The sequence below is a fragment of the Molothrus aeneus genome, chromosome 2 (assembly GCF_037042795.1).
Source record: "Molothrus aeneus isolate 106 chromosome 2, BPBGC_Maene_1.0, whole genome shotgun sequence".
Taxonomy (NCBI): Eukaryota; Metazoa; Chordata; class Aves; order Passeriformes; family Icteridae; genus Molothrus; species Molothrus aeneus.
In genome coordinates, this window is record NC_089647.1 from 93,677,056 (window position 1) to 93,696,496 (window position 19,441).

At 38.2% G+C, this 19,441-nt stretch overlaps 1 protein-coding gene across 1 annotated transcript; it reads right to left on the reverse strand.

Annotated features, from left to right (window-relative positions):
- Nucleotides 1–1,680: 1,680 nt before the first annotated feature.
- On the reverse strand, nt 1,681–18,231 carry MXRA5 (matrix remodeling associated 5). The gene is made up of 6 exons (XM_066571617.1): nt 18,029–18,231; nt 15,607–15,736; nt 14,882–15,272; nt 7,415–12,391; nt 5,882–6,782; nt 1,681–4,350 (listed from the first exon to the last, which is right to left on the reverse strand). Exons 1-6 carry the CDS (start codon nt 18,217–18,219, stop codon nt 2,439–2,441), a joined length of 8,502 nt encoding a protein of 2,833 aa, XP_066427714.1. The 5' UTR covers nt 18,220–18,231; the 3' UTR covers nt 1,681–2,438.
- Nucleotides 18,232–19,441: the final 1,210 nt, after the last annotated feature.

Here is a 19,441-nt window from a genome sequence, read left to right on the forward strand (position 1 = left end):
TGTGGTTACATTTATTTTGGAAGAAAATTATATGTTATAGATCTCTTATTGGGAGCATATTTTCATAAAAGGGGTAAAGGCAAAAATAATGGAAATTATAACACATTAAAAAAATGTTAAATCCCCTTTTGAAGGAATTTTGCAAGCATGCAAGTTTTGACTTAAGAAAATGTCTAGAGCCAAATCTTTCATATCTTAGCCTCCAAAACTTCCATTGGCAGCTGTGAAAATTCTGAACTGAGGAATAAAACATGATCTGATGCTTTGTTTGATCCTGAAAGATCAAATGTTTGAATTTGGGTTTGGATTCTGTTTTCTTCTCTTAACATAAAAAGAAATCTACTTAATAGAAATATGCAGAAGTAATTCAGCACCCAAGAATATCTCTAAATTCCCATAACTGTTAAGTGAAGGCTGGACAAATGATTAAAAGTGCTTGAGTCCTACTACAATGCCAAATGCTGACTTCAGACTCTTTTACAAGATGTATTATTATTATTAAATACTGTATGACCGTTTTCCAAATTGGAAAACTACTATAAAGTTAAAAGTAAAGGATCTAAAGATGTATCTGATATGTTCAAGGAAAATAGCCAGATTAGAAAGTACCACATGGGCAACCTAATTAAAAATCTTAAATGCTTCTTTTCTTTCGTCATTAACTATTCTCACAAGCAGCTACATCCCTGCCAGGTATTTAAGGACATGCTTCCCCTTGAGCACTACTTGGTGATTTAAGGCCCAAGGGTTTAAACCATAAAAAAGAAACTACGACATAATTAAGTGCTATTTACTTAGGCAACATATCCACAACTTTAATAAAGCTGCGTACAAACCACAGATTTTTAACCGGCACTGACTTTTTTAAAAATAAGTTTTATAAAATATTCTATAATACAAATTGTACCCCTTGTATCTTCAGTAATGCCCATTTCATTTAGTTCTATATTCTTGTTCTAATAAAATACCTTTTACTTTAAGTAGCTCAGTTCTGTTTGCCATTATGATAAGTATATATTTTGCAACAGCTTACTATTTTCTAAACTGGATAAACTTGTGGGGCAGGAAATCTTTGATTTCAGCTTTTGTAAAATGTAAATATTAGCAAAACACTTTACATTACTGACATGTTTTGATCAACAGAGAAGATAAAAAGAAAGCTTTTATTCTAACGATATTCTAAAATATGAGCAAAAGTTTTATGAGCAAGCAGAACTTTAAGAATTCAGAAATATCTGACAGAAGCCACATGTTTAAAGGTAAGTTAACATTTCCAAAATTCTGATTGTTATACTTTGTTGAAACATGGGGATATTCAGCACCTTGTAGCAAATATTTCTAAAGCACAAGAGATAAATCTTCAGAAAATTATGGATATTATCCAGTAAACAATCCTTGACTGCAGAAAAAGTATTACCATTGGAAATATATGCTGAAATATTCATAAATTTCTATTAATAAATGACTTTTAAAAAGATAAACAATTATACTAATTTGTCTTCCCTAAAATACCTATAAATGAATCAAATAGAAATTGGGTCAAATACAAGTACATATAACACTACATTACTCCAGGGTTTTTGACCTAACTCCATACTCCCACTGCTTGGAGTTCCTTATTTTCTGAAAAAAAAAAAAAAAAAAAAAAAAGAAAAGAAAAAGAAAAAGAAAACCAATGAATACATTCTTTGGAAAATATTTTATTTTTTTATTATAAAATGTACAGTATATTGACCTTAATATTATAAAACACTGTACTGTATCAGAGTCTTGTAAAGACCAATAATTTATAAAATGAGACCAATTTCATTGTTACTCTTTCTAGTCTCATAGTCAGATTAAAAAATATATATAAAATAGATAATGAATTAATTGACCATAGCATCCTTAGTAGCTGGCAAATGTATGTTCATATGTTAAGGCAGCTAATCTCTGCATGTATTTTTATTAAAATAGATCACTCTTATTTGCTAATTTAGTCTTTGATTTTGAAGAGCTGATAGAAGCATGAACAGAAAGGTTAATAATCATATTCTATAAGCCTAGATTATGAAAAGGTGCTGCAGGGTATAAAGAAAATTATGTTTTACTAATGTACTTCTATCACTGCAGCTCACTTATGAACAGTTAATACTTCTTTGGTACTTTTAAGGTGCTTGTTAGAACAAGAAATAGCTTTGGACTATTGACAATAGAGTACTTTAGGTCTCAGATGCTATTGGATAGCATGAAAAACATTGTCTTAACAATTTTAAGACCTTTTACAACATGTTAGTCTTCTCAGTTCCAGACTTATTACCATACTGAGTACAAAAGAAATGCAGATTAATTCCTTTTTCTTCTCTTGTTAGCCATTGTTGCAAGCAGTACTCTCCTCATTGCACTCGTTTGGCAGTGACTTGAACACAAGTATCCAGTTAAAGGCACTTGTTTTAATGTTAGAATATGTGTATGTAGGTTGTTTTAGAATCACTGCCTAGTATATTTTTAGCAGTGCATTTATAGAAGCCTGCATCCCTTTGAGTGGACTGCTGGATGACTAATGACCCCTGAGGATGGAGGAATTTGTTTCCATACAGACGGGATTGAGCTCCTGATGTCAGATGTGATTTATCTGGAAGCTCCCATGTTATTTCTGCTTTAGGAATCCCAATGGCCATGCAGTTCAGTTTAACTGAATTTCCAGGTCTGGCATAAATGACAGGTGCTGGCTCACTGGTGATCCGAGGAGGATAGGCAATGACAATGACAGGCACAGTCATAACAGAAGTGCCATACTCTGTTGACACTTTGCACAGGTAAGTGCCCCTGTCAAATACAGAAGCCTCACGCACTGTCAATGAGCCATTCTCCATCAGGGAAAAGCGACCCACGGCCTGGGGGGCATCCATAACCATACCATTGGGCAGTGTCCAAGAGATCTGCGCCCGCTGGTTTGCCTGGGTGATGCAGTGAAGCTGCAGAGTTTCTCCATTGATGATGCTCACCAGGTTGTTGTACTGGTTGCTAATTTCTGGCCTGAGTCCTACCTTCAGGAAGACTACTCGTTCCACATACCCTCCTGGGTTTCTGGCTGTACAGCGGTAGGTGCCAGCATCCCCAGCAGATAAGCTGCTGATGTGTAAGATCCCATCCCTCTTATGGTAAAATCTGTGCAGGCGACTGCCACTCAGCACTTCAGAGCCATTGGGAAGGATCCAGCTCGTGCTGGGTTTGGGATTCCCCTGGACTGAGCAGTTCAGATTGATGCTGTGCCCAGCAATGGCAGTGATCCTTTCACTGACAGGGTCTCTGAAGGAGGGTTTCTCCAAATGGTCTGTGATGAGGAGCTGCACAAGCAGTCTCGCTTCCCCACCTTCGTTGCGCCCAATGCACACGAGCTGCACGGCGTCTGTCTGTCTCACCCCTCTGATGTCCAATGTTCCATTGCGATGCACAGTGATCCTGTTCCCGTAGTAGGGAGCCGGCAAGATTACTCCTTCTGGAAAAGCCCACAGGACACGAGGAGCAGGGATGCCCTCAGCTTTGCAGTCAATAAGTTTCCGGCTGTCTCTGGTGGCTGTCTCCCGCACAGATGTTATCGCACTGAGATGACCATTAATTCTGGGAGGCTGAACATCAACATGGATCCAGACTATCTTCCGATCTTCTCCAGCATTGTTCCGTGCTACACAAGTATAGTTACCACTGTCAGACCTTTGGGCCTTTTGGATGAGGAGGGTGCCATCTCTGTATATCTGGTACTTGTCAGACAGGGCAGGAATAGGCCTGTTGGTTGGGGAAAGCCAGGTCACCTTGGGAGTGGGTTCTCCTTTGGCTTCACATGCGACTGTGACAACATCGCCATAAGGTACGTTAATAGTGATGAATGTTTTGTTCCTGATGGTTGCAGGCTCTGCCACCACTTTGACCCGGACTTTCATTTCATCCTTCCCAATCTGGTTTTCAGCATAGCAGGTGTAGTCCCCTTCCTCTCTCAGTCCAACATCATTGAAATACAGGGTTCCATTATCAAAGACCACATATCGCTTTGTCCGGCTGCCGCTGTCATCCGACTGCATGAAAGTATTGATCATGCTGCCATCTGGAAGACCCCAGGAGATCTCTGGGTTTGGCAGACCTGTGGCTACACAATCAACTTTCAGGTCCCCTCCATACTTGACCTTGTGGTTATTCTCATTCTTATGTTCTATTTTTGCTGGTTTCATCATCACATTCACTTTGAGGACCACATAGTCATCCCCTATCTTATTGCGGGCCACACACAAGTAGTCTCCTGCATCTTTGTCTGTAACTGAATGAACAACCAAAGTCCCGTTGCTGAATACTTTGATTCTAGTCTCCAAAGTGCTGTAAGAAAAGAAAAAAGAATCTAACATCAGCTACAAAATCACATTTTAGGTATAAACTACTGAGAAAAATCTGTGGGAGAATAACAACTCAACAGTATCAAAAGAAAAAAAAAGGATAGGAGAGGAAAATTGCTACTGTTAAATAATTAGATGGTCACAAATTTCCAGGATATTCACCACCAAAAAGCAAATGGAAAAAAATAATTCTACTCACTTGTAACCAAGTAATTTTATTGTGTTTAATGACTTTAATGCTGTTTTTGACCACTAAATAACAAATTATGGTGGTTTTGACTCTTCTGACTACTTGTACATTATTTTATAACAGTGAAATATGAGACCTCTGAATTATATAATCCACATGAGCCCATATGGACCATAATGGAGTCTGGTACCTTGGTCTTCAGCTGAAAACAAATCAAGATGAGGAACTTCCTCTGGCATTGGGTATAAATATTAAACCTTTAGAAAAGTCACAAAGAAGCCAAATGTTGCTAAGCTTTCCTTTTTTCAAGGAAAAAAAAATCCAGTATGCTAAAAAAGCTTCTTATTCCTTTCCACTTCACTATGGAATTGGTGTATTGTTGTCAAAACCAACTTCCTCAGTAGCCACAGTTTTCTTCCCAAAGTAGATCTCTAGTATTTGAAAAGCAGCCCACATAAAGATCATGAGGGAAAATTAAAAAGAAACACAGTATTTTTTGTTACCACTATGAGGCATAAAATGCAATCTGGATTTTGGGCTATATATTTTGTGATATACAGGTTACCTAAATATATTTTTGTCAATATAAAACAAATTATGACTATGTTCAGCTGTGAAGAAAGTTGTTCCCAATTATGCATTTTAATTACAGTGCATTTCTCATCTCTTTATAGTGCTCTAAGGTGAGTTACAAATAATTTATAGCACAGAAATTTGTTTTCAACCAAGTGTTAGGACAGTTATTGTAGAAGTGATATTTTACTTGATATTGCAAACATTGGAAAACATATTGTTTTAGGCATTTACATACAACCAGGTTTGCACAGACCTTATTTTGCAGTAATATTTGTTTATACATGACGTTTAAATTATTGTGTTTGTTTAAGTAATTATAAGTTGATTTATTTGCCCAGTATTTACTGTGTCTAATAATTTGCCTAAGAGGTAAAATTCAACGATCCCTTTTCTGCAGGAGAAAAGCAGGCGCCTGTGCAATATTATTCAGAGTAAGCACATTGGAACAAGCAGTACACAAGCTGTATATCTGGACTTTTTGCTACATTTACAAGTGGCTGTAAAAGACAAACAGTGGCAGCTTATCCTAAAATCTTGAAGCTAACTTTTCAAGAGTAATACTGCTTTCAAGAAAATTATGCTAAAATATGACTTAAATTTTTTGATATAATTTGAAATTTCTTCTTAAGGATTGGGAGGATCATTCAAAACCTGCAGAAGTCAGGAACGAAACCTGTGAGTGGGCTTTTCTCTAAGTTCATCCAAACTGCAATTTACCTGCAACACCCCCAATAGTTGATTCCCTTACCTGTGAAGGGAATCAATCATCCTTTTGGAAGGCAACCTCCATAATATCCGAGGCCAAGGGTCACCAGAAGCACTACAGTCCAAATGCAGGATGCCACCATATGTTACATCTGTTCTCTGAGGAGAGCTCCCAGTGATCCTAGCATTAGATGTGTGCTTCTTCACATGGAGTTGAACTGTTCTCCTGGCAGCTCCCACCATGTTAGCAGCAATGCACTCATAGGTCCCACTGTCCTTGGGGGAGACGTTGCGAATGTAAAGAGTCCCATTAGGAAAAACAAATAAATTCCCGTTGACAAACTGAGAAGGTCGGATCTGGGTGCCATCGAAGACCACCCAGCGAATGTTGGGAGCAGGTGCTGCTTTGGCAGTGCAGTGGATGTTAATACTGCTACCAAGGGGCAGGGAAATGTTCTCTTGCTTTTCCTGCTGGATGATGGGGGGTAAGGCTGCAATGTGCAGCCTCACTGCAATGCTGTCAGCTCCTGCAGCATTGCTTGCTACACATTTGTAAACTCCTCGGTCTGAAAAAGTTGCTTGCTTGATAGACAAGGTTCGGTTTTCATGAAGCATTATCCTGCTTTCTGTGGTTGTGACTGCCTGCAAAATCTTCCTATCTGGGAAAATCCATGAAATTAATGGGCTTGGAGTCCCGCTAGCCTGACACTCCATTGCTATGGTATCTCCAAAGTATACTGTGACATCTCGATAGCGGGAAAGTAAAATTTTGGGCTGGTGGGCTACAATTGTGAGCATAACCATCATTTTATCTTCGCCATGCACGTTCTGAGCTGTGCATAAATACTGTCCACGATCCTGAAGCTGAGCATTTCGGATAAGGAGGGTACCATTTTTCCAGACTTCAAACCTTTGTAACTTGCTGTTGGCTGTCATTAGAGCTCCTGTGAAAGTGAGAGGAAAAAAAGAAAGTTAAAGTCAAAGGGTTTAAAATGTACATTATTGCAATAAAGAAGTCCTAAGTGAGATTTTAGGTTTACTCAACACCAATTACAACTTTGGAGGGCCTACATGACATCTTCTGACTCTATCCATAGCACAAATTAGTCTTAGTTTCTATGGCAGAACTAACCACTATCTTGCAAACATGGACAGCAAGGAAATTTTTGAAGGCCTTGTTTTAGGATCCCTCTTAAATCTTGTTGTAACTTTTCTGTTCCTTTTGCATGTGGAGATGATACACACATCAATATTTAAGGTAGCAATGTTAACAAACCCATACTCAAAAGTATTGCTGTAATAAATTCTAACTGCTATGAATAAGCAGAGTTGGCTGCTTTTCACAGCCAAAAACTATTCTTCAAAAATGAACTCATTAAATGGTTTTCTTTTACTACAAGAAACACTGCAAATCTATTATTACTTGCAATGATTAGTTGCAATTAATCATTTTCTCTACAATGATTATAAGTGACAGGAAGCATTTTTCAGTATTTTGAAGTATTCCTGTGATCATGTTGCACTTCTGTGCAATACCCCTACAGACCATGCAGAAGAAATTTTTTATCTGTCTTACCTGTAGAGACTTTTGTCCAAGTAATAAAAGGCTTGGGTTCCCCAACTGCATCACAAGGGATAAAAGCATCCATTTCAGCAAGGATGGATATGGTCTGAGATGCTTTTGTGATAATTTTAGGTCTTTCTCCATGTACTCTAAAATTAGCGGAAGACTGAATTACAGTTGAATTGCGTGGCATAATGCCTCCCATGTAAGGAACAGATGGAAATTTTTGATGACGAAAATGGACATTTTTAAAAGGATGAACTGTAGTGCTTATTTGTGGTTTTGTGCGCTGAAAGGCTGGAGGGGTGATCTTTAAAATCACCCGTGGTGATGTGGTCGTTGTGGCATGTGGCATTGGAGGCACTGGAATAGCTGTAGCTTTCTGCACTGTAATCCCAGTAGGTAAGACCTGAGCAACCTTCTTCTCATTTGTGTCTTTTGGCACTGGTTGACTAGGAACATCTGGTTTAGGATGCATACTTAAGTTAGGGAATATCCTTGTTCTGTTGAAAACGAATGGTATTCTGGAACTGGGGTAATAGGGGATCCCTTGACTTGGTAGTCTCCCAGATGTGCCTCTGTTATCTGGAATATGGTTATTTCCAAAAAATCTTGAATTAAAATTGTATCTGTTCTGACCCTGATTACTGAACTTGCTTTCGGTTAATGGATTTGTTTTGTGAAATGGAGAGGCTTGTGTTGGGGCAATTGATTCTCTCTGGGAAGCAGAAGTTTTCCTGTCCTGGATGGTATGTGCTGCATAGGCTGTTATCTCTGGTTTGTTTGTGTAGTGAAGAGGTTGATGTGTTATAAAATAGCGAAGAGGGCCCTGTGTTACAGGAAGCTTCATTGTGCCTCTTACTGGAATGTGCTTTGGAGGCACAACAGGTAGTCTTTGGTTTATGCTTGGTATCATTCCAGCAGGTGGATGGGGAAGACTTGGATTTAGCAGTAAACTGTTGTTTGACTTGCTGCTATACAACTCATTGAATTGCTGCTCTTTGGACTGTATGCTAATCCTGTTCTGGTTAGAGGAAGGAATAGGGTGAACATTCTGTTTTGAGGTCATCACTATTTTGTCACTACCTGCTCCAACTTGTTTTGCTTCTGGGAACCTTTCTTGGTTAAAGGCATTACTCTCCTTGGCTGTATAATGAAAAGAAGAATGGGAAGTGCTTGAAATGGAAGGGGGAAGAGTGATAAGTTTTGTAAATGGAATAAAAGCAGTGGATGTAGTAGGAGGCTTTTCAGTCGTCTGTGAATGATAAAACACACGTAACATAGATTCCTTTCTGTCCAAGGAAGATGGCACTGTCCCAGCCTGGGAAGTAACATATTTCTTTGTCTCTCTAACTGGAAAAGTCTGAGTTTCTGCAGTGCTGAAAGAGGAGGATAAAGTAATTATCTCATACTGCTGAGGTGGCTCAGCTTTTGCTGGTGTTTCTACAAATACTGTGGGCTTCCATGGCTCCTTTGAAACTGAGATGTCTTTAAAAACTTCGACTGTGCCAACAGGAATACTTAAGTCACTCATAGTGGGATATGCCACCTGGAATGTTCCAGCAGTTGTTTCATTAACCACAACTTCTAAGTCAAATAGGTTAGGCTCTTCTTGAGATTTTGGTTTTGTTGATAGTATTGAGTATTGAGTATTTCTATATGCAGGAGAAGTTGTGGTCCTTGATTGTTCTGCCGTATGATCCACAGTTTTAGAATCTGCTTTCATGTCCTTCTCCGCAGTGACATTGTCTAATGAGTGGTATGCTGGCACTTCACTTTGCTCTGGTTTCAGAGATACACTTGATTCTTTCGTGGGAAGCCCATCATGTACAGCATATGATGATAAAACTGTGATGGGCTCAGTCACTGGAAATTCCAAGGTTTCAGGGTTAGTAGGGTGTGGCACATGTTTGGCTCCAGGTGGAGAAGCAGTAGGCCCAAAAGAGGAAGTTGTGATCACATCTCTGATTTTTGTAGTTTTCTCTGTGACACCTGAATCAGGAATTAAGGAAGGAGTGGATTCCATATGCTCCTCTTTCCTAGCCTGTATTTTGGTGTTTTTAAGATCAGGACTTTTAAGAGTTGCAGCAGAAGTTTTGGTAAAAGCTTCAATTTCAGGTGTCCTTGGAATTATAGGCATTGCCTCTGTGGTTAAAACAGGACGGGGCAAAGGCTTTGGTCTTTGTCGGATTCTGTTTGGCCTTCTCCTTCTCCCATAAGGCCTTTTTCTACCATGCTGAGCAATAAGTGAAGGCATAGTCTTTCTATATGGAGTTGTTGTGGTGGCCACAGTGGTCAATCTAATCATGGAGGAAGCCGTTTCTAACTCCTCTGCTGTTTTATGAGGAGCATTAGCACTATGCAAAATGAATATGGGATTTTGTTTTGGAATAGCCAAGTTTCTATGTTCCTCTGTCTGAGAATTGTCTGCATAACTGCTGGGTATGCTTTCTTGAGTCACTGTATTCCTCTGAGTTTCAGGTTCTTCTTCACTCTGAACCCTAATGGGGGTGACAGCTAGAAAACTGTTACTTAAGTCTGCCACTTTAGTAGGACTTGTAGATATTTTTTTGAGCTGGTATCTTGCATCATTGCTCTTTTCTCTAATAAATGGAAAAGTAGATGAAGGAGCAGTGGTAGTGCCTACGGAATCTGTTGGGATGATCTCAACAAACTGAGAAGGTGCCGAAGTTACAGTGTCAACACTAATTGGGCCCCCTTCATTTAACTTCAAGCTTTCCTCCAAGGTGCTATGAAGATCCACAGTCTGAGACTCAGCAAGGAGAGTAGCATCAAGTGGTAGCTCAGCAAAAGCAGAATTTTCTTCAGATATAGAAGATACAGTTTTATCTACATTTTCCACTGTGAATAAACTGCTCTGAACATTAGGAAAGTTTGTCACAATTTTTTTGGCTAGAGGTTCTTCAGTAAGAGCAACTGAATCATCTATCCTGACATCAAGGTGCTGCTCTTCTTGTGGTTGTGGAGTTGGAGAGACAGGAGTCAAATATGGACCTGACAAAGCAATTTCTACAGTGTCCAAACTTGCAGGTGTTTCTAAAGCCCTGTGGCTGGAGAATGGTTCAGTTTCTGACCTTATTAATTCAGGCTGGACTGAAAACACTTCTGTGTTCTGTGAAGCAGTGACTGAGAATTGCTTGTCTTCACCCACAGGTGATGCATCAGCAGAGGAATCCACCACATCAGCTCCTGTCTCTGAAGACGGAGGGCTGGCTAAGGGATAAGGGGCAGGAGTAGTTTCGTGCATAACTGATGGCAGTGAAGTTGTGGCAGAGACAGTTGTAGCTGTCGTTCTAGGAAGATTCTTCCCACGGACCTTTGCCAAAATGTCAGCCCAATGCTGTGGATTAATCTGTTTGCTTGCCACATTAATTCTCCTTCGAGATTCAAATACTCTCCGGCCTTCTGCAACATTGCTGTCTTGGGTTCCATCAGTACTTTTCCAGATTTTCATTTTCCTTCTGCCCTTCTTCCCCTTTTTAATTTGAGCTTCTGGCACTTGGTCACTTTTTTGTTTAAAAGGTATTTCCCAGTCTTTTAGGCGGTTCTTTCTTTGTGGGAACTCCTCCACCCCTCCTGCCCCTGATCCCTCTTCATCATCTATGACCCGCCCTCTTGTTTTTGACAAACCTTTTGAGCCTGGGCGCTTCTTTAGTTTGATTCGTTTAAATGACCTGTCAGACACCATTTTATTTACTGTGACCCTTACAATAATCTGATCTGATCCCTGCTGATTGACAGCCACACATCTGTAATGGCCACTATCAGTGACATGGCTCCTTGGAATAAGCAAAGTACCATTGGGCAGCATATAGCCTTTTGAAGAGTTTGATAAATCATTGAGTACCTGACTGTTTGGAAGAATCCAGCTCAACTGTGGATCTGGGATGGCAATTGCATTGCATGGCAAAGCTATTGGATCTCCAACATTTTTTTCAACTCTCACTACATCTGAATCAGCTAGCTGAATAGCTGCAGGCTGCACAGCAAGTCTGTAAGGCATTATGTCCACATCATCTCTCACTTGGGCAATGCAGTGGTACACACCTCCATCAGTGTAACTCACTGCTTTGATTATTAGTTGGCCACTATTGAGAATGGAAAACCTACTGTCTTTGTCATTAAAAGGTGCCTGCAGTTTAGTTCCATCTGGAAAAAGCCACTGAATGGAGGGACTCTCAGAAGCTTTCACACTGCAGCTCAGCAGACACTCTGACCCTTCCACCACACTCTGTACTGTCCTTGTGCTCTGATTTTGCTCTATCATTACCCAGTTTCTCTGCTGCCTGGTGGTTTTGGTATGAATTCTCTGAGAAAACACAGTAAAAAAAGATAGCACCACTTTTTTCCCTGTACTCTCACGCCTGTTTAATTGGATATTTATAAGAGGCTGCATCACCCAGGAAGGCTCAGCAAGTATTTGAGCTTTTACACCTGTGTAGTAAAGAGCATCATAATCTGAGCCTTGCCTGTACTGATAGATTATTTTAGGCTCTTTTCTGAGCATAAGTTCCCTCTCTAATTTAACAGGTACTTCACTGTAGTAAGCTATAAGCTTCCATAGTTTTTCATAGTTTTCTCGATTCATTGGACATTCAAAATCCAGTGCAATTGTGGCATTTATATCTATCTCCTGAGTCTGGATTTGATTCCACTGAATTTTGGTAGAACCTGTTGGTTTTTTGATTTCACAGTTCAGGTGGACTATATTGCCATGCTCATCAGTCATATTTAGAGTAATGTTCCATGGCGAGGCCTGAAGTTCTTCCAGAGGGAGTTCGTAACTGTCACCATCTTCCTCATTTTGAATGCTGCTATTTTGCCTCAGTGAGGACTGAATTACAGGCTTCCTACAGGAAATATCTTCCAAGTTTTGAATATCTTCTTTCTGCAGTTGTTTTGGGCTGCTGCACTTAGCACACAGCTGCCCCCCTTCATAGGCCTTGTCCTTTTTGCATTTTAAAACACCTGAAAAAATAAAAAAGGAAGAAAGAAAATAAAAGGGAAAACAAGACATAAATAAGCTGAAAAACTGTTCTAGTTAGACAACTCTCAGAAATATGAAATAAAATTCATGAGGATTGCGTATGATTATAAGGCAAGACTTAGAGAATGGCACCTCTTTGTTTTACAGCTGAATGGGCACTCAATTCTCAATCTGACCATGATTTCTTTGCATAGAAATCAAAGTGTGCAGGTCAACATTTAAATCAGCAACAAACTACTCTCTGTGTCAAAAAGTCTGCATTTGTAGTGACAGCCTAACTTGTGGATCGAATATGAAGAGGCGTGGGATCTTTCAGCTTTCGAAAATAGAGCATTTACCAGAGAAATGCTGGACTTCCTCATTAAATAATCCAGGAAGCTTTTTATTATTTCTCTATTGATGAACAGCATTGGCAGTACACAAAATTGCCAATGCTGTTCTTTTTTTTTACTGTAGCTACCAAAACAGACTGACTAGTTCTTGCACTTACAAGCTATTTATCAGCAGGAAAAAAATAAAGTGCCACTTCTTCCCTGACCTCTGAAACAACTGCAAACTTTGTAATAATATAAAAAAGATAAAACAGAGAAGGAGAGCTAGACCAGGAAATTACAGTCTTGACTCCTCTCTTCTGTCAATGCAGACTCTTGTCTGCCAAGTAACAATCATATATTTATCACATTGTTCTGCTCACTCAAATGTCAAATGTACCTTAGGTATTCAGTTTGAAACCATATAGTAAATAAAATGTATTACAGTTATTCTAGGAATAAGTATCATCCTGAAGAATGAGGGATCTTTGAAAGAATGAACAATATACCAGTGGGTTATAAGGCAAGATGTCAGGAGAAAGGGAAATACACAGCAAATTTTCATACCATTATTTTAATGGAAAATATGTGCTTTGCTAATCTGAAAAATCAATTTTCTGGAAAAGGTGTTAAAAATTAAATACATATACATATATGCAGTTTGTCACTTGCAGATTCAAACCGGATGTTTCAAAGATAAGGAAAAACTGGCCCACAATCAACTTGGCAGTGGCTACACTAGTCTGAAGAAATTTAATAACTCTTTCTAGACAGAATTCCCAAAGAAGTAAATGTTATAGCAGACACAGATACAAATCTGTCATACATGAAACTGGCATGGATAAATTATTCCTCCCTCCAAAAATCACTACTGTTTTAGCATACAGAGGTAACCTAACTGAATAAAAATACTAGCAAGTCAACACTGCACTAAGGAAGGAATGTTCAGCTAATATATCATTATTATAACTTACAGTAAAACTTAAGTACATCCATTAGACATACACACACAATTTGAATCAAGAACAGAATGTAACAATATTAAAATGTAAGCTAGTGAAATACAGTATTTCAGTCAGATGACTCAAATATCTGTTTAGTCAAGAAGACTTATATTACTTATTTAAGCATCACACATTCCTAAAAAGCACTGCCCTACAGTCAAGTGCAAAACTGCAATGAATTATGTATTCTAAGATTACAAGACCCACCATCATTCACCATACGTGCTCCAAAATAATTACATAAACCTTGGGACTTCATCACTTATTTGAGACATCATCAGTTACAATTAAATGCCAATCCCCTTTTAATAATTTTGCAGAAGCTCTGGTGTGACACCAGCTCTTCTGCTGCACTGAGATACCCAAACTGAAAACTGACACTCAAACCCCTCCTCATTTAGTGTATTCCTGATACAGAAGCATTATAAAGCTCTCTTTTTTGCTTCTGCACACAATCAGAAGCATTCCAGCCTAGACATTGTGATACTTTTCTCATCTCTAAGACTGAACAAAGATAGACAAGCTATTTTATGAAAAAAAATACATGGTTGAAAATAAATACATTGTATGCACGTGAAAATACCTAATATATATTTGCTCCATTATAAAAGGAAGTTGTGGTCAATGAAGAAACACAGATGGACATGAAGAATGCATATTACAGCATTAATGTTAATAGATTCAAAATTAGAGGGCTTAATCAGGAATTTGGTAACCTGATTTCCTTCCTTCCTTGGACAAACAAATTCAAATCCAATGTTACCACCTTCCATGAGAGGATACAGTCAGCAGCTTTGTTGGCTGAGGACAATTGGCAGCCCTTACCAAAGGTACACTGCTGTGCAAGAAAATGCAGTAAAAAGTTATAACCTCTTTCCAGTTATAAACTTCACTACCACTTCCAACATCCCAAATGTAGTGGCTAATTTCTTTGCTGTTAAATACATATTTTTATCTAATGAAAGAAAACTGCTTGCTTTTTACAGTGTTTTTCAAACACACACATTTATAGAACAGTAACATGATTTAATACTGCACTTATACATCATGTAGGTAATAACACTTAGGAAATAACAAAACCATCAACACACAGAACAGGAAGAAAAAAAAAATCAACATTAGGAGTTCAATAAACATTGGTAGCCTATGCTCCTACCTCCAGAAACTTCATTCCATTCAAGGAGCCACTTCAAACTGCAGTCGCAGTCCCATGGATTTCCATGAAGGTAAAGATTTTCCAGCAGTGGCATGCCTTGAAACATCCCAGCAGGCAAGGTCCTAAGAGCATTTTCAGATAGGTAGAGATGTCTTACTGTTGATAATTTGAAGTAATCAAGGACCATAAATGTTGAAAAGGTGTTGGGGTGAAGCTGCTGGAGCAAATTTCCTTCCAGGTGAACAAGTCTTAGAGAGGTTAAACCATTAAAAGCATTTGGATGAATAAACTCAATTCTGTTGTGGTCCATGTGCAGTCTCATTAAGCTTGAAAGTCCTTGAAGAGTTTGGCCAGTTATGGTTTTCAATTTATTGTAACTAATTTTGAAAACCTAAACAAAAACCAAAACAAACATCAATTAAAAAAAAAGAACTAGATATTATTTTTATTATCTAAATCCAAATAGAATAGCAATCAAGCAATTTTTTTCCTCCCACATTCAAATCTTTTGCACCACTGAAAAATGATATGTTGGCCAGAGGTAGAATAAAACTGAGTGTTAGCTGGCATTATCAAGTTAGATGTAGGCAGAGTTAATAGATATCCAATGTATTTTGGGGGAAAATGGTATGTTAATCCTAAAAAGGCACTATAAAGAACATTTAGTTTTATTTTCAATTTTTCATTGAAGTTAGTTTTGAAAGTTAGGAAAACATAAGCATTACCTGTAGAGACACAAGATCTTTCAAAGCACCATTAGGAATATTCTGAATATCATTTCCATGTATCATGAGCAATTCCAATTTTGTAAGTCCTGCAAAGGAGTTTTCATATATAGACTGTATACTGTTAAACCTGGGGAAAAAAATCACACATGCAGTTACAATTTATACACTGACTGTCATGGACTGCAAATGTAAAATTAGTATAATCTAACTTTCAGGAAAAACTGGAGGGACTTTAATGCATTGTCAAAAGGCCAGAACTTACTGAAAGACATATACAAGGCCCAAGCATACTTAGCTCATGTTTACACTACGATTTCTTTCAACTCACTTTGTCACACTTTAGCCATAAATTAGGAGTAAAAGTAATAAATAGGCATTTAAGTTCTAATAGTTGTCAGTATATTTTTCCATGCAGCTCAGTTTATAGAATGGAAATAAGTTAATGGCCTGTGGCCAAACCATGATGCTATGGAGCCTGGCAAACTAGACAAGCTGCAGTGCTGCCAAAGCAGCATTTAAAAATAAATACATAGAGATTTGGAGAGTAAACATTAAAAATGGGTTATCTCCCAAACAGCACAAGAAGCAGTAAGTCACATCCTGCTTCACTTACTGCTGCTACAACATGTAATTGGCTACATTAACTAAATACATAAGATCTAGGAATTGACCTTCCAATTCCATCATTTCAGCCTTGAAACTCCTCTTAGATAAGGAATACAGAAAAATCTACTCTTTGAAAATGAATCAGTTTTGCTTTGGACAAGCAAATCAGGCTTCATTTACCAGTTTGGAAGAGTTACATTTGGTGGTCTAGCTCTACATTTGTGTTTTTCACATGTATACAGAAAATTAAATGTAGTATCTAATCTAGGCATGAAGTCTTAAAACTAAGCATAGAATTTCAGAGATTTTTTCCAATTTCTTGGTATTTTCTAGAAAGCAAGAGAAGACACAGCATGAAATTAACATACTTTGAATATGGAGAAAATACTTTTGGATTTTCACTATGTTATCTATCTAAAAATCCTTAATTTGCTAAAATTTTATAATACTGTATTAATATTTTTAGTCCTTCTGCAGATCCACTAAGCTTATAGCAGACATCTTATTAAAATTCCTAATTTCAAAATCAGTCCTTTGAAAAAAAATATTAACTTGTCTAAATAAAAAAATTGCCTGAATAATTATCGGTTAGAAAAAAAATCTTCACCATCTAAATGTATAGCACTTAAAACAGTAATATGGTAAAGGTACTCAAAGTGCAACAACAGACAGTTAAGACAGTTTCTTCCTGGGAAAGGACATAACTCAGAAAATGTCATTTGTAGTGATGAAATACAAAGGGAGGACATGTTTTTTATGCTAACAGTATATCAAATAATGTACTTTACTAAAAAAACCAGCCCAAATGCCTTAGTAACTTAGAAGCCTACATCCCATTTTCAAAAGCAATTGAAGGATGTGAGTACATATTTCTTTAATGTAGCTTTACTGAGCACAAGAGCATTTTGAGAATAAAATTAGGCTTTAGGTGGATAAAATGTTGGTGGATAAAAATTTTAACTATAGAGAAGCAAAAAAACCCCTAACCAATATATTATATAACTCTATTGCCAGTCATTGCATGATCAGTTGCAGCTCAGGCTGCAGACCATGAGGTTGCCAGGGTGAGTTCATCATGGGTTGTGGGGCAGCCCTGACACCAAGCAAAGAGGACTACAACTCTTGCACTGTTGCGTGTCACACAATGACCCAACATGGTACTTTTGTGAGATGAAGCCTACCAACAGTCCCTGCTTTCTTGTCTGAAAATCTGACAGATGTGAGTTGGCAATATCCTGGCAGAGGACAGTGAGATGGAGTCTGAGCAATCTCTTCCCAAAATATGCTTATACGGTGCTTAGTGGCTTAAAAAAAAACTGCAACAAAACCACAACTCCAAAGGCCATGGATCAAATCTCTTTCCACTGTATTCATTTAAGATATGCTATATCTCATTGTTCTCCAAAATGCTCCTGGGTTACATCATAGAATTTTACTCCTACAGTGTCTTTTTTTTTTTTTATTCAGGTATAAAATTCCATATTCTGTAGAAATCTCATAATACATTTAATTAAATATCTTTTTTTATACACTTTAAAAGTCTAAATGTTCTATTTGCCAAAGAAGAACTCACACTGTGGTATAAAGATTTATTTGAAAATAATAGTAACTTTTGTTTGAAAAAAAAAAAAGCTAAGCTAATTCCTCCATGCCAGCAACTGTAGTGTTTGAAATGCAGCACCAATGGGTAAGTACCCATCTCTGTGATTCTACTTGGGAAGTACAGAGATCCTGGTTTGCCCCAGCTGCACGAAGCATTCCAGGCTCCCGCACTAAGAGCACAAAACTGTTTGCCCCAAGCTGCCATACGAACCCAAAGTTGATCCTTTCCACGTGTTTGGGGATTCGTGCTGGCACGGCTGCCAGGGAGCGGAAGGTGCAGTGGACCTCGGTGGGGAGGTAGCAGGCGCAGGGCTGGGGGCAGCCCAGGGCGCCCCGCGGCAGCCCCAGCCCCAGCAGCAGCACCACGGACAGCGCCCCAGCCGCCGCCCGCTCCCCCATCATGGCGCCTCCCCTCGCCTGGCAACTCCTGCGTTGTTGGGGGGCAGGGAGGAAGAAAAGAAAGAAGAAATTATTATTTTTTAAAACTTTTATATCTTCTTGATATATTTTAAACCCTTTCTATACCTAGTGATTACCTGCATTGTCTAGAAAGTCTTTAGACAACAAAGGCCAAGTTCAGTTGGAAAGCCATTTTCTTTATTCCATGTCATTTTCTGTTTCAGTGTCAATTTTTCCCCCATTACTCACTTCTACTAAATACCTATTCTAAAAAAGTTATGCTATCTCCCTATGGTAATAAATTTTATAGGCTTATTCTGAACACCAAGAATAGTACTCACCTCACAGAAAAGCTAGAAAACTTTTAGAGACATATCTAGCTCAAGCAAATTGCCAGGGCTCCCTCTACAGTCAATGAAAGAAAAAAAAAAACAAGCCATAAAGCCATAATCACTTGAAGATTAATAATATCAGTTATGTACCTCATCAGATAACGAGAAATAGTACAACTGAGGTTCATTAGGTCCCAAATTAGCAAACCCACCTCACCTAGCTGCCTAATTTTTAGACAGGCTATTAACTTTTGGTATGGTAAAATGTGGCTCAATTAATCTCATTCAAAATAGATATGGGGAATGATTGAGATAGAAAGTGAAAGAAAGAATTGGTTGGCCATAGATCTAGACTCTGTCATCTTTTGCCATGGGTTGCTCTGTGATGTTGGATATACTCTAACGCTGCAATCAAAACAAACAGGTATTATGATAGATCAAAAATGATAAAACTAGACAATTTGTTTAAAAGTGTAAGTACAGATCTTAGAGGAAAAGTTTATAGTATGTCTACCAATACTCAAGTTCACATTTTTGCAACTGCATGTCAAAGTCTGAATGGCTACAGCCATGGAGAGTCATTTGAAGAAGCACAGACAAGAAAACACAACTGTTACTGATTTTCAGCACAAGTAATTTCTGCAAATCAAGTCATTTATGTAATGTCTTATTACCAATTAAGCACCCTAACTCTGGACAAGTAAGTTTAAAACACTTCTATTCTTATTCCTACCAATAGAATAATTTGAAAACTTTTCAAATTAAAGTCATACAAGAACACAGTCTGTTATTAGTAACAGACATTTAATATTCATGCTTTACACAACACTGTGACAATAACAGAATTCACTTGTACCAGGTATAATTAGTTCCATTAGTTATTTGCTTGTAGT

What these genes read in the sequence shown, in the direction of transcription:
- MXRA5 (XM_066571617.1), bottom strand. Translation starts at nt 18,219, where the DNA reads ATGATGGGGGAGCGGGCGGCGGCTGGGGCGCTGTCCGTGGTGCTGCTG. An exon ending in ATGGAATGAAGTTTCTGGAG is followed by an intron (nt 12,392 to 14,881) that starts GTAGGAGCATAG and finishes TTATTTTTTCAG; the next exon opens with GTGTTTTAAAATGCAAAAAG. An exon ending in ATGATTGATTCCCTTCACAG is followed by an intron (nt 4,351 to 5,881) that starts GTAAGGGAATCA and finishes CTTTTCTTACAG; the next exon opens with CACTTTGGAGACTAGAATCA.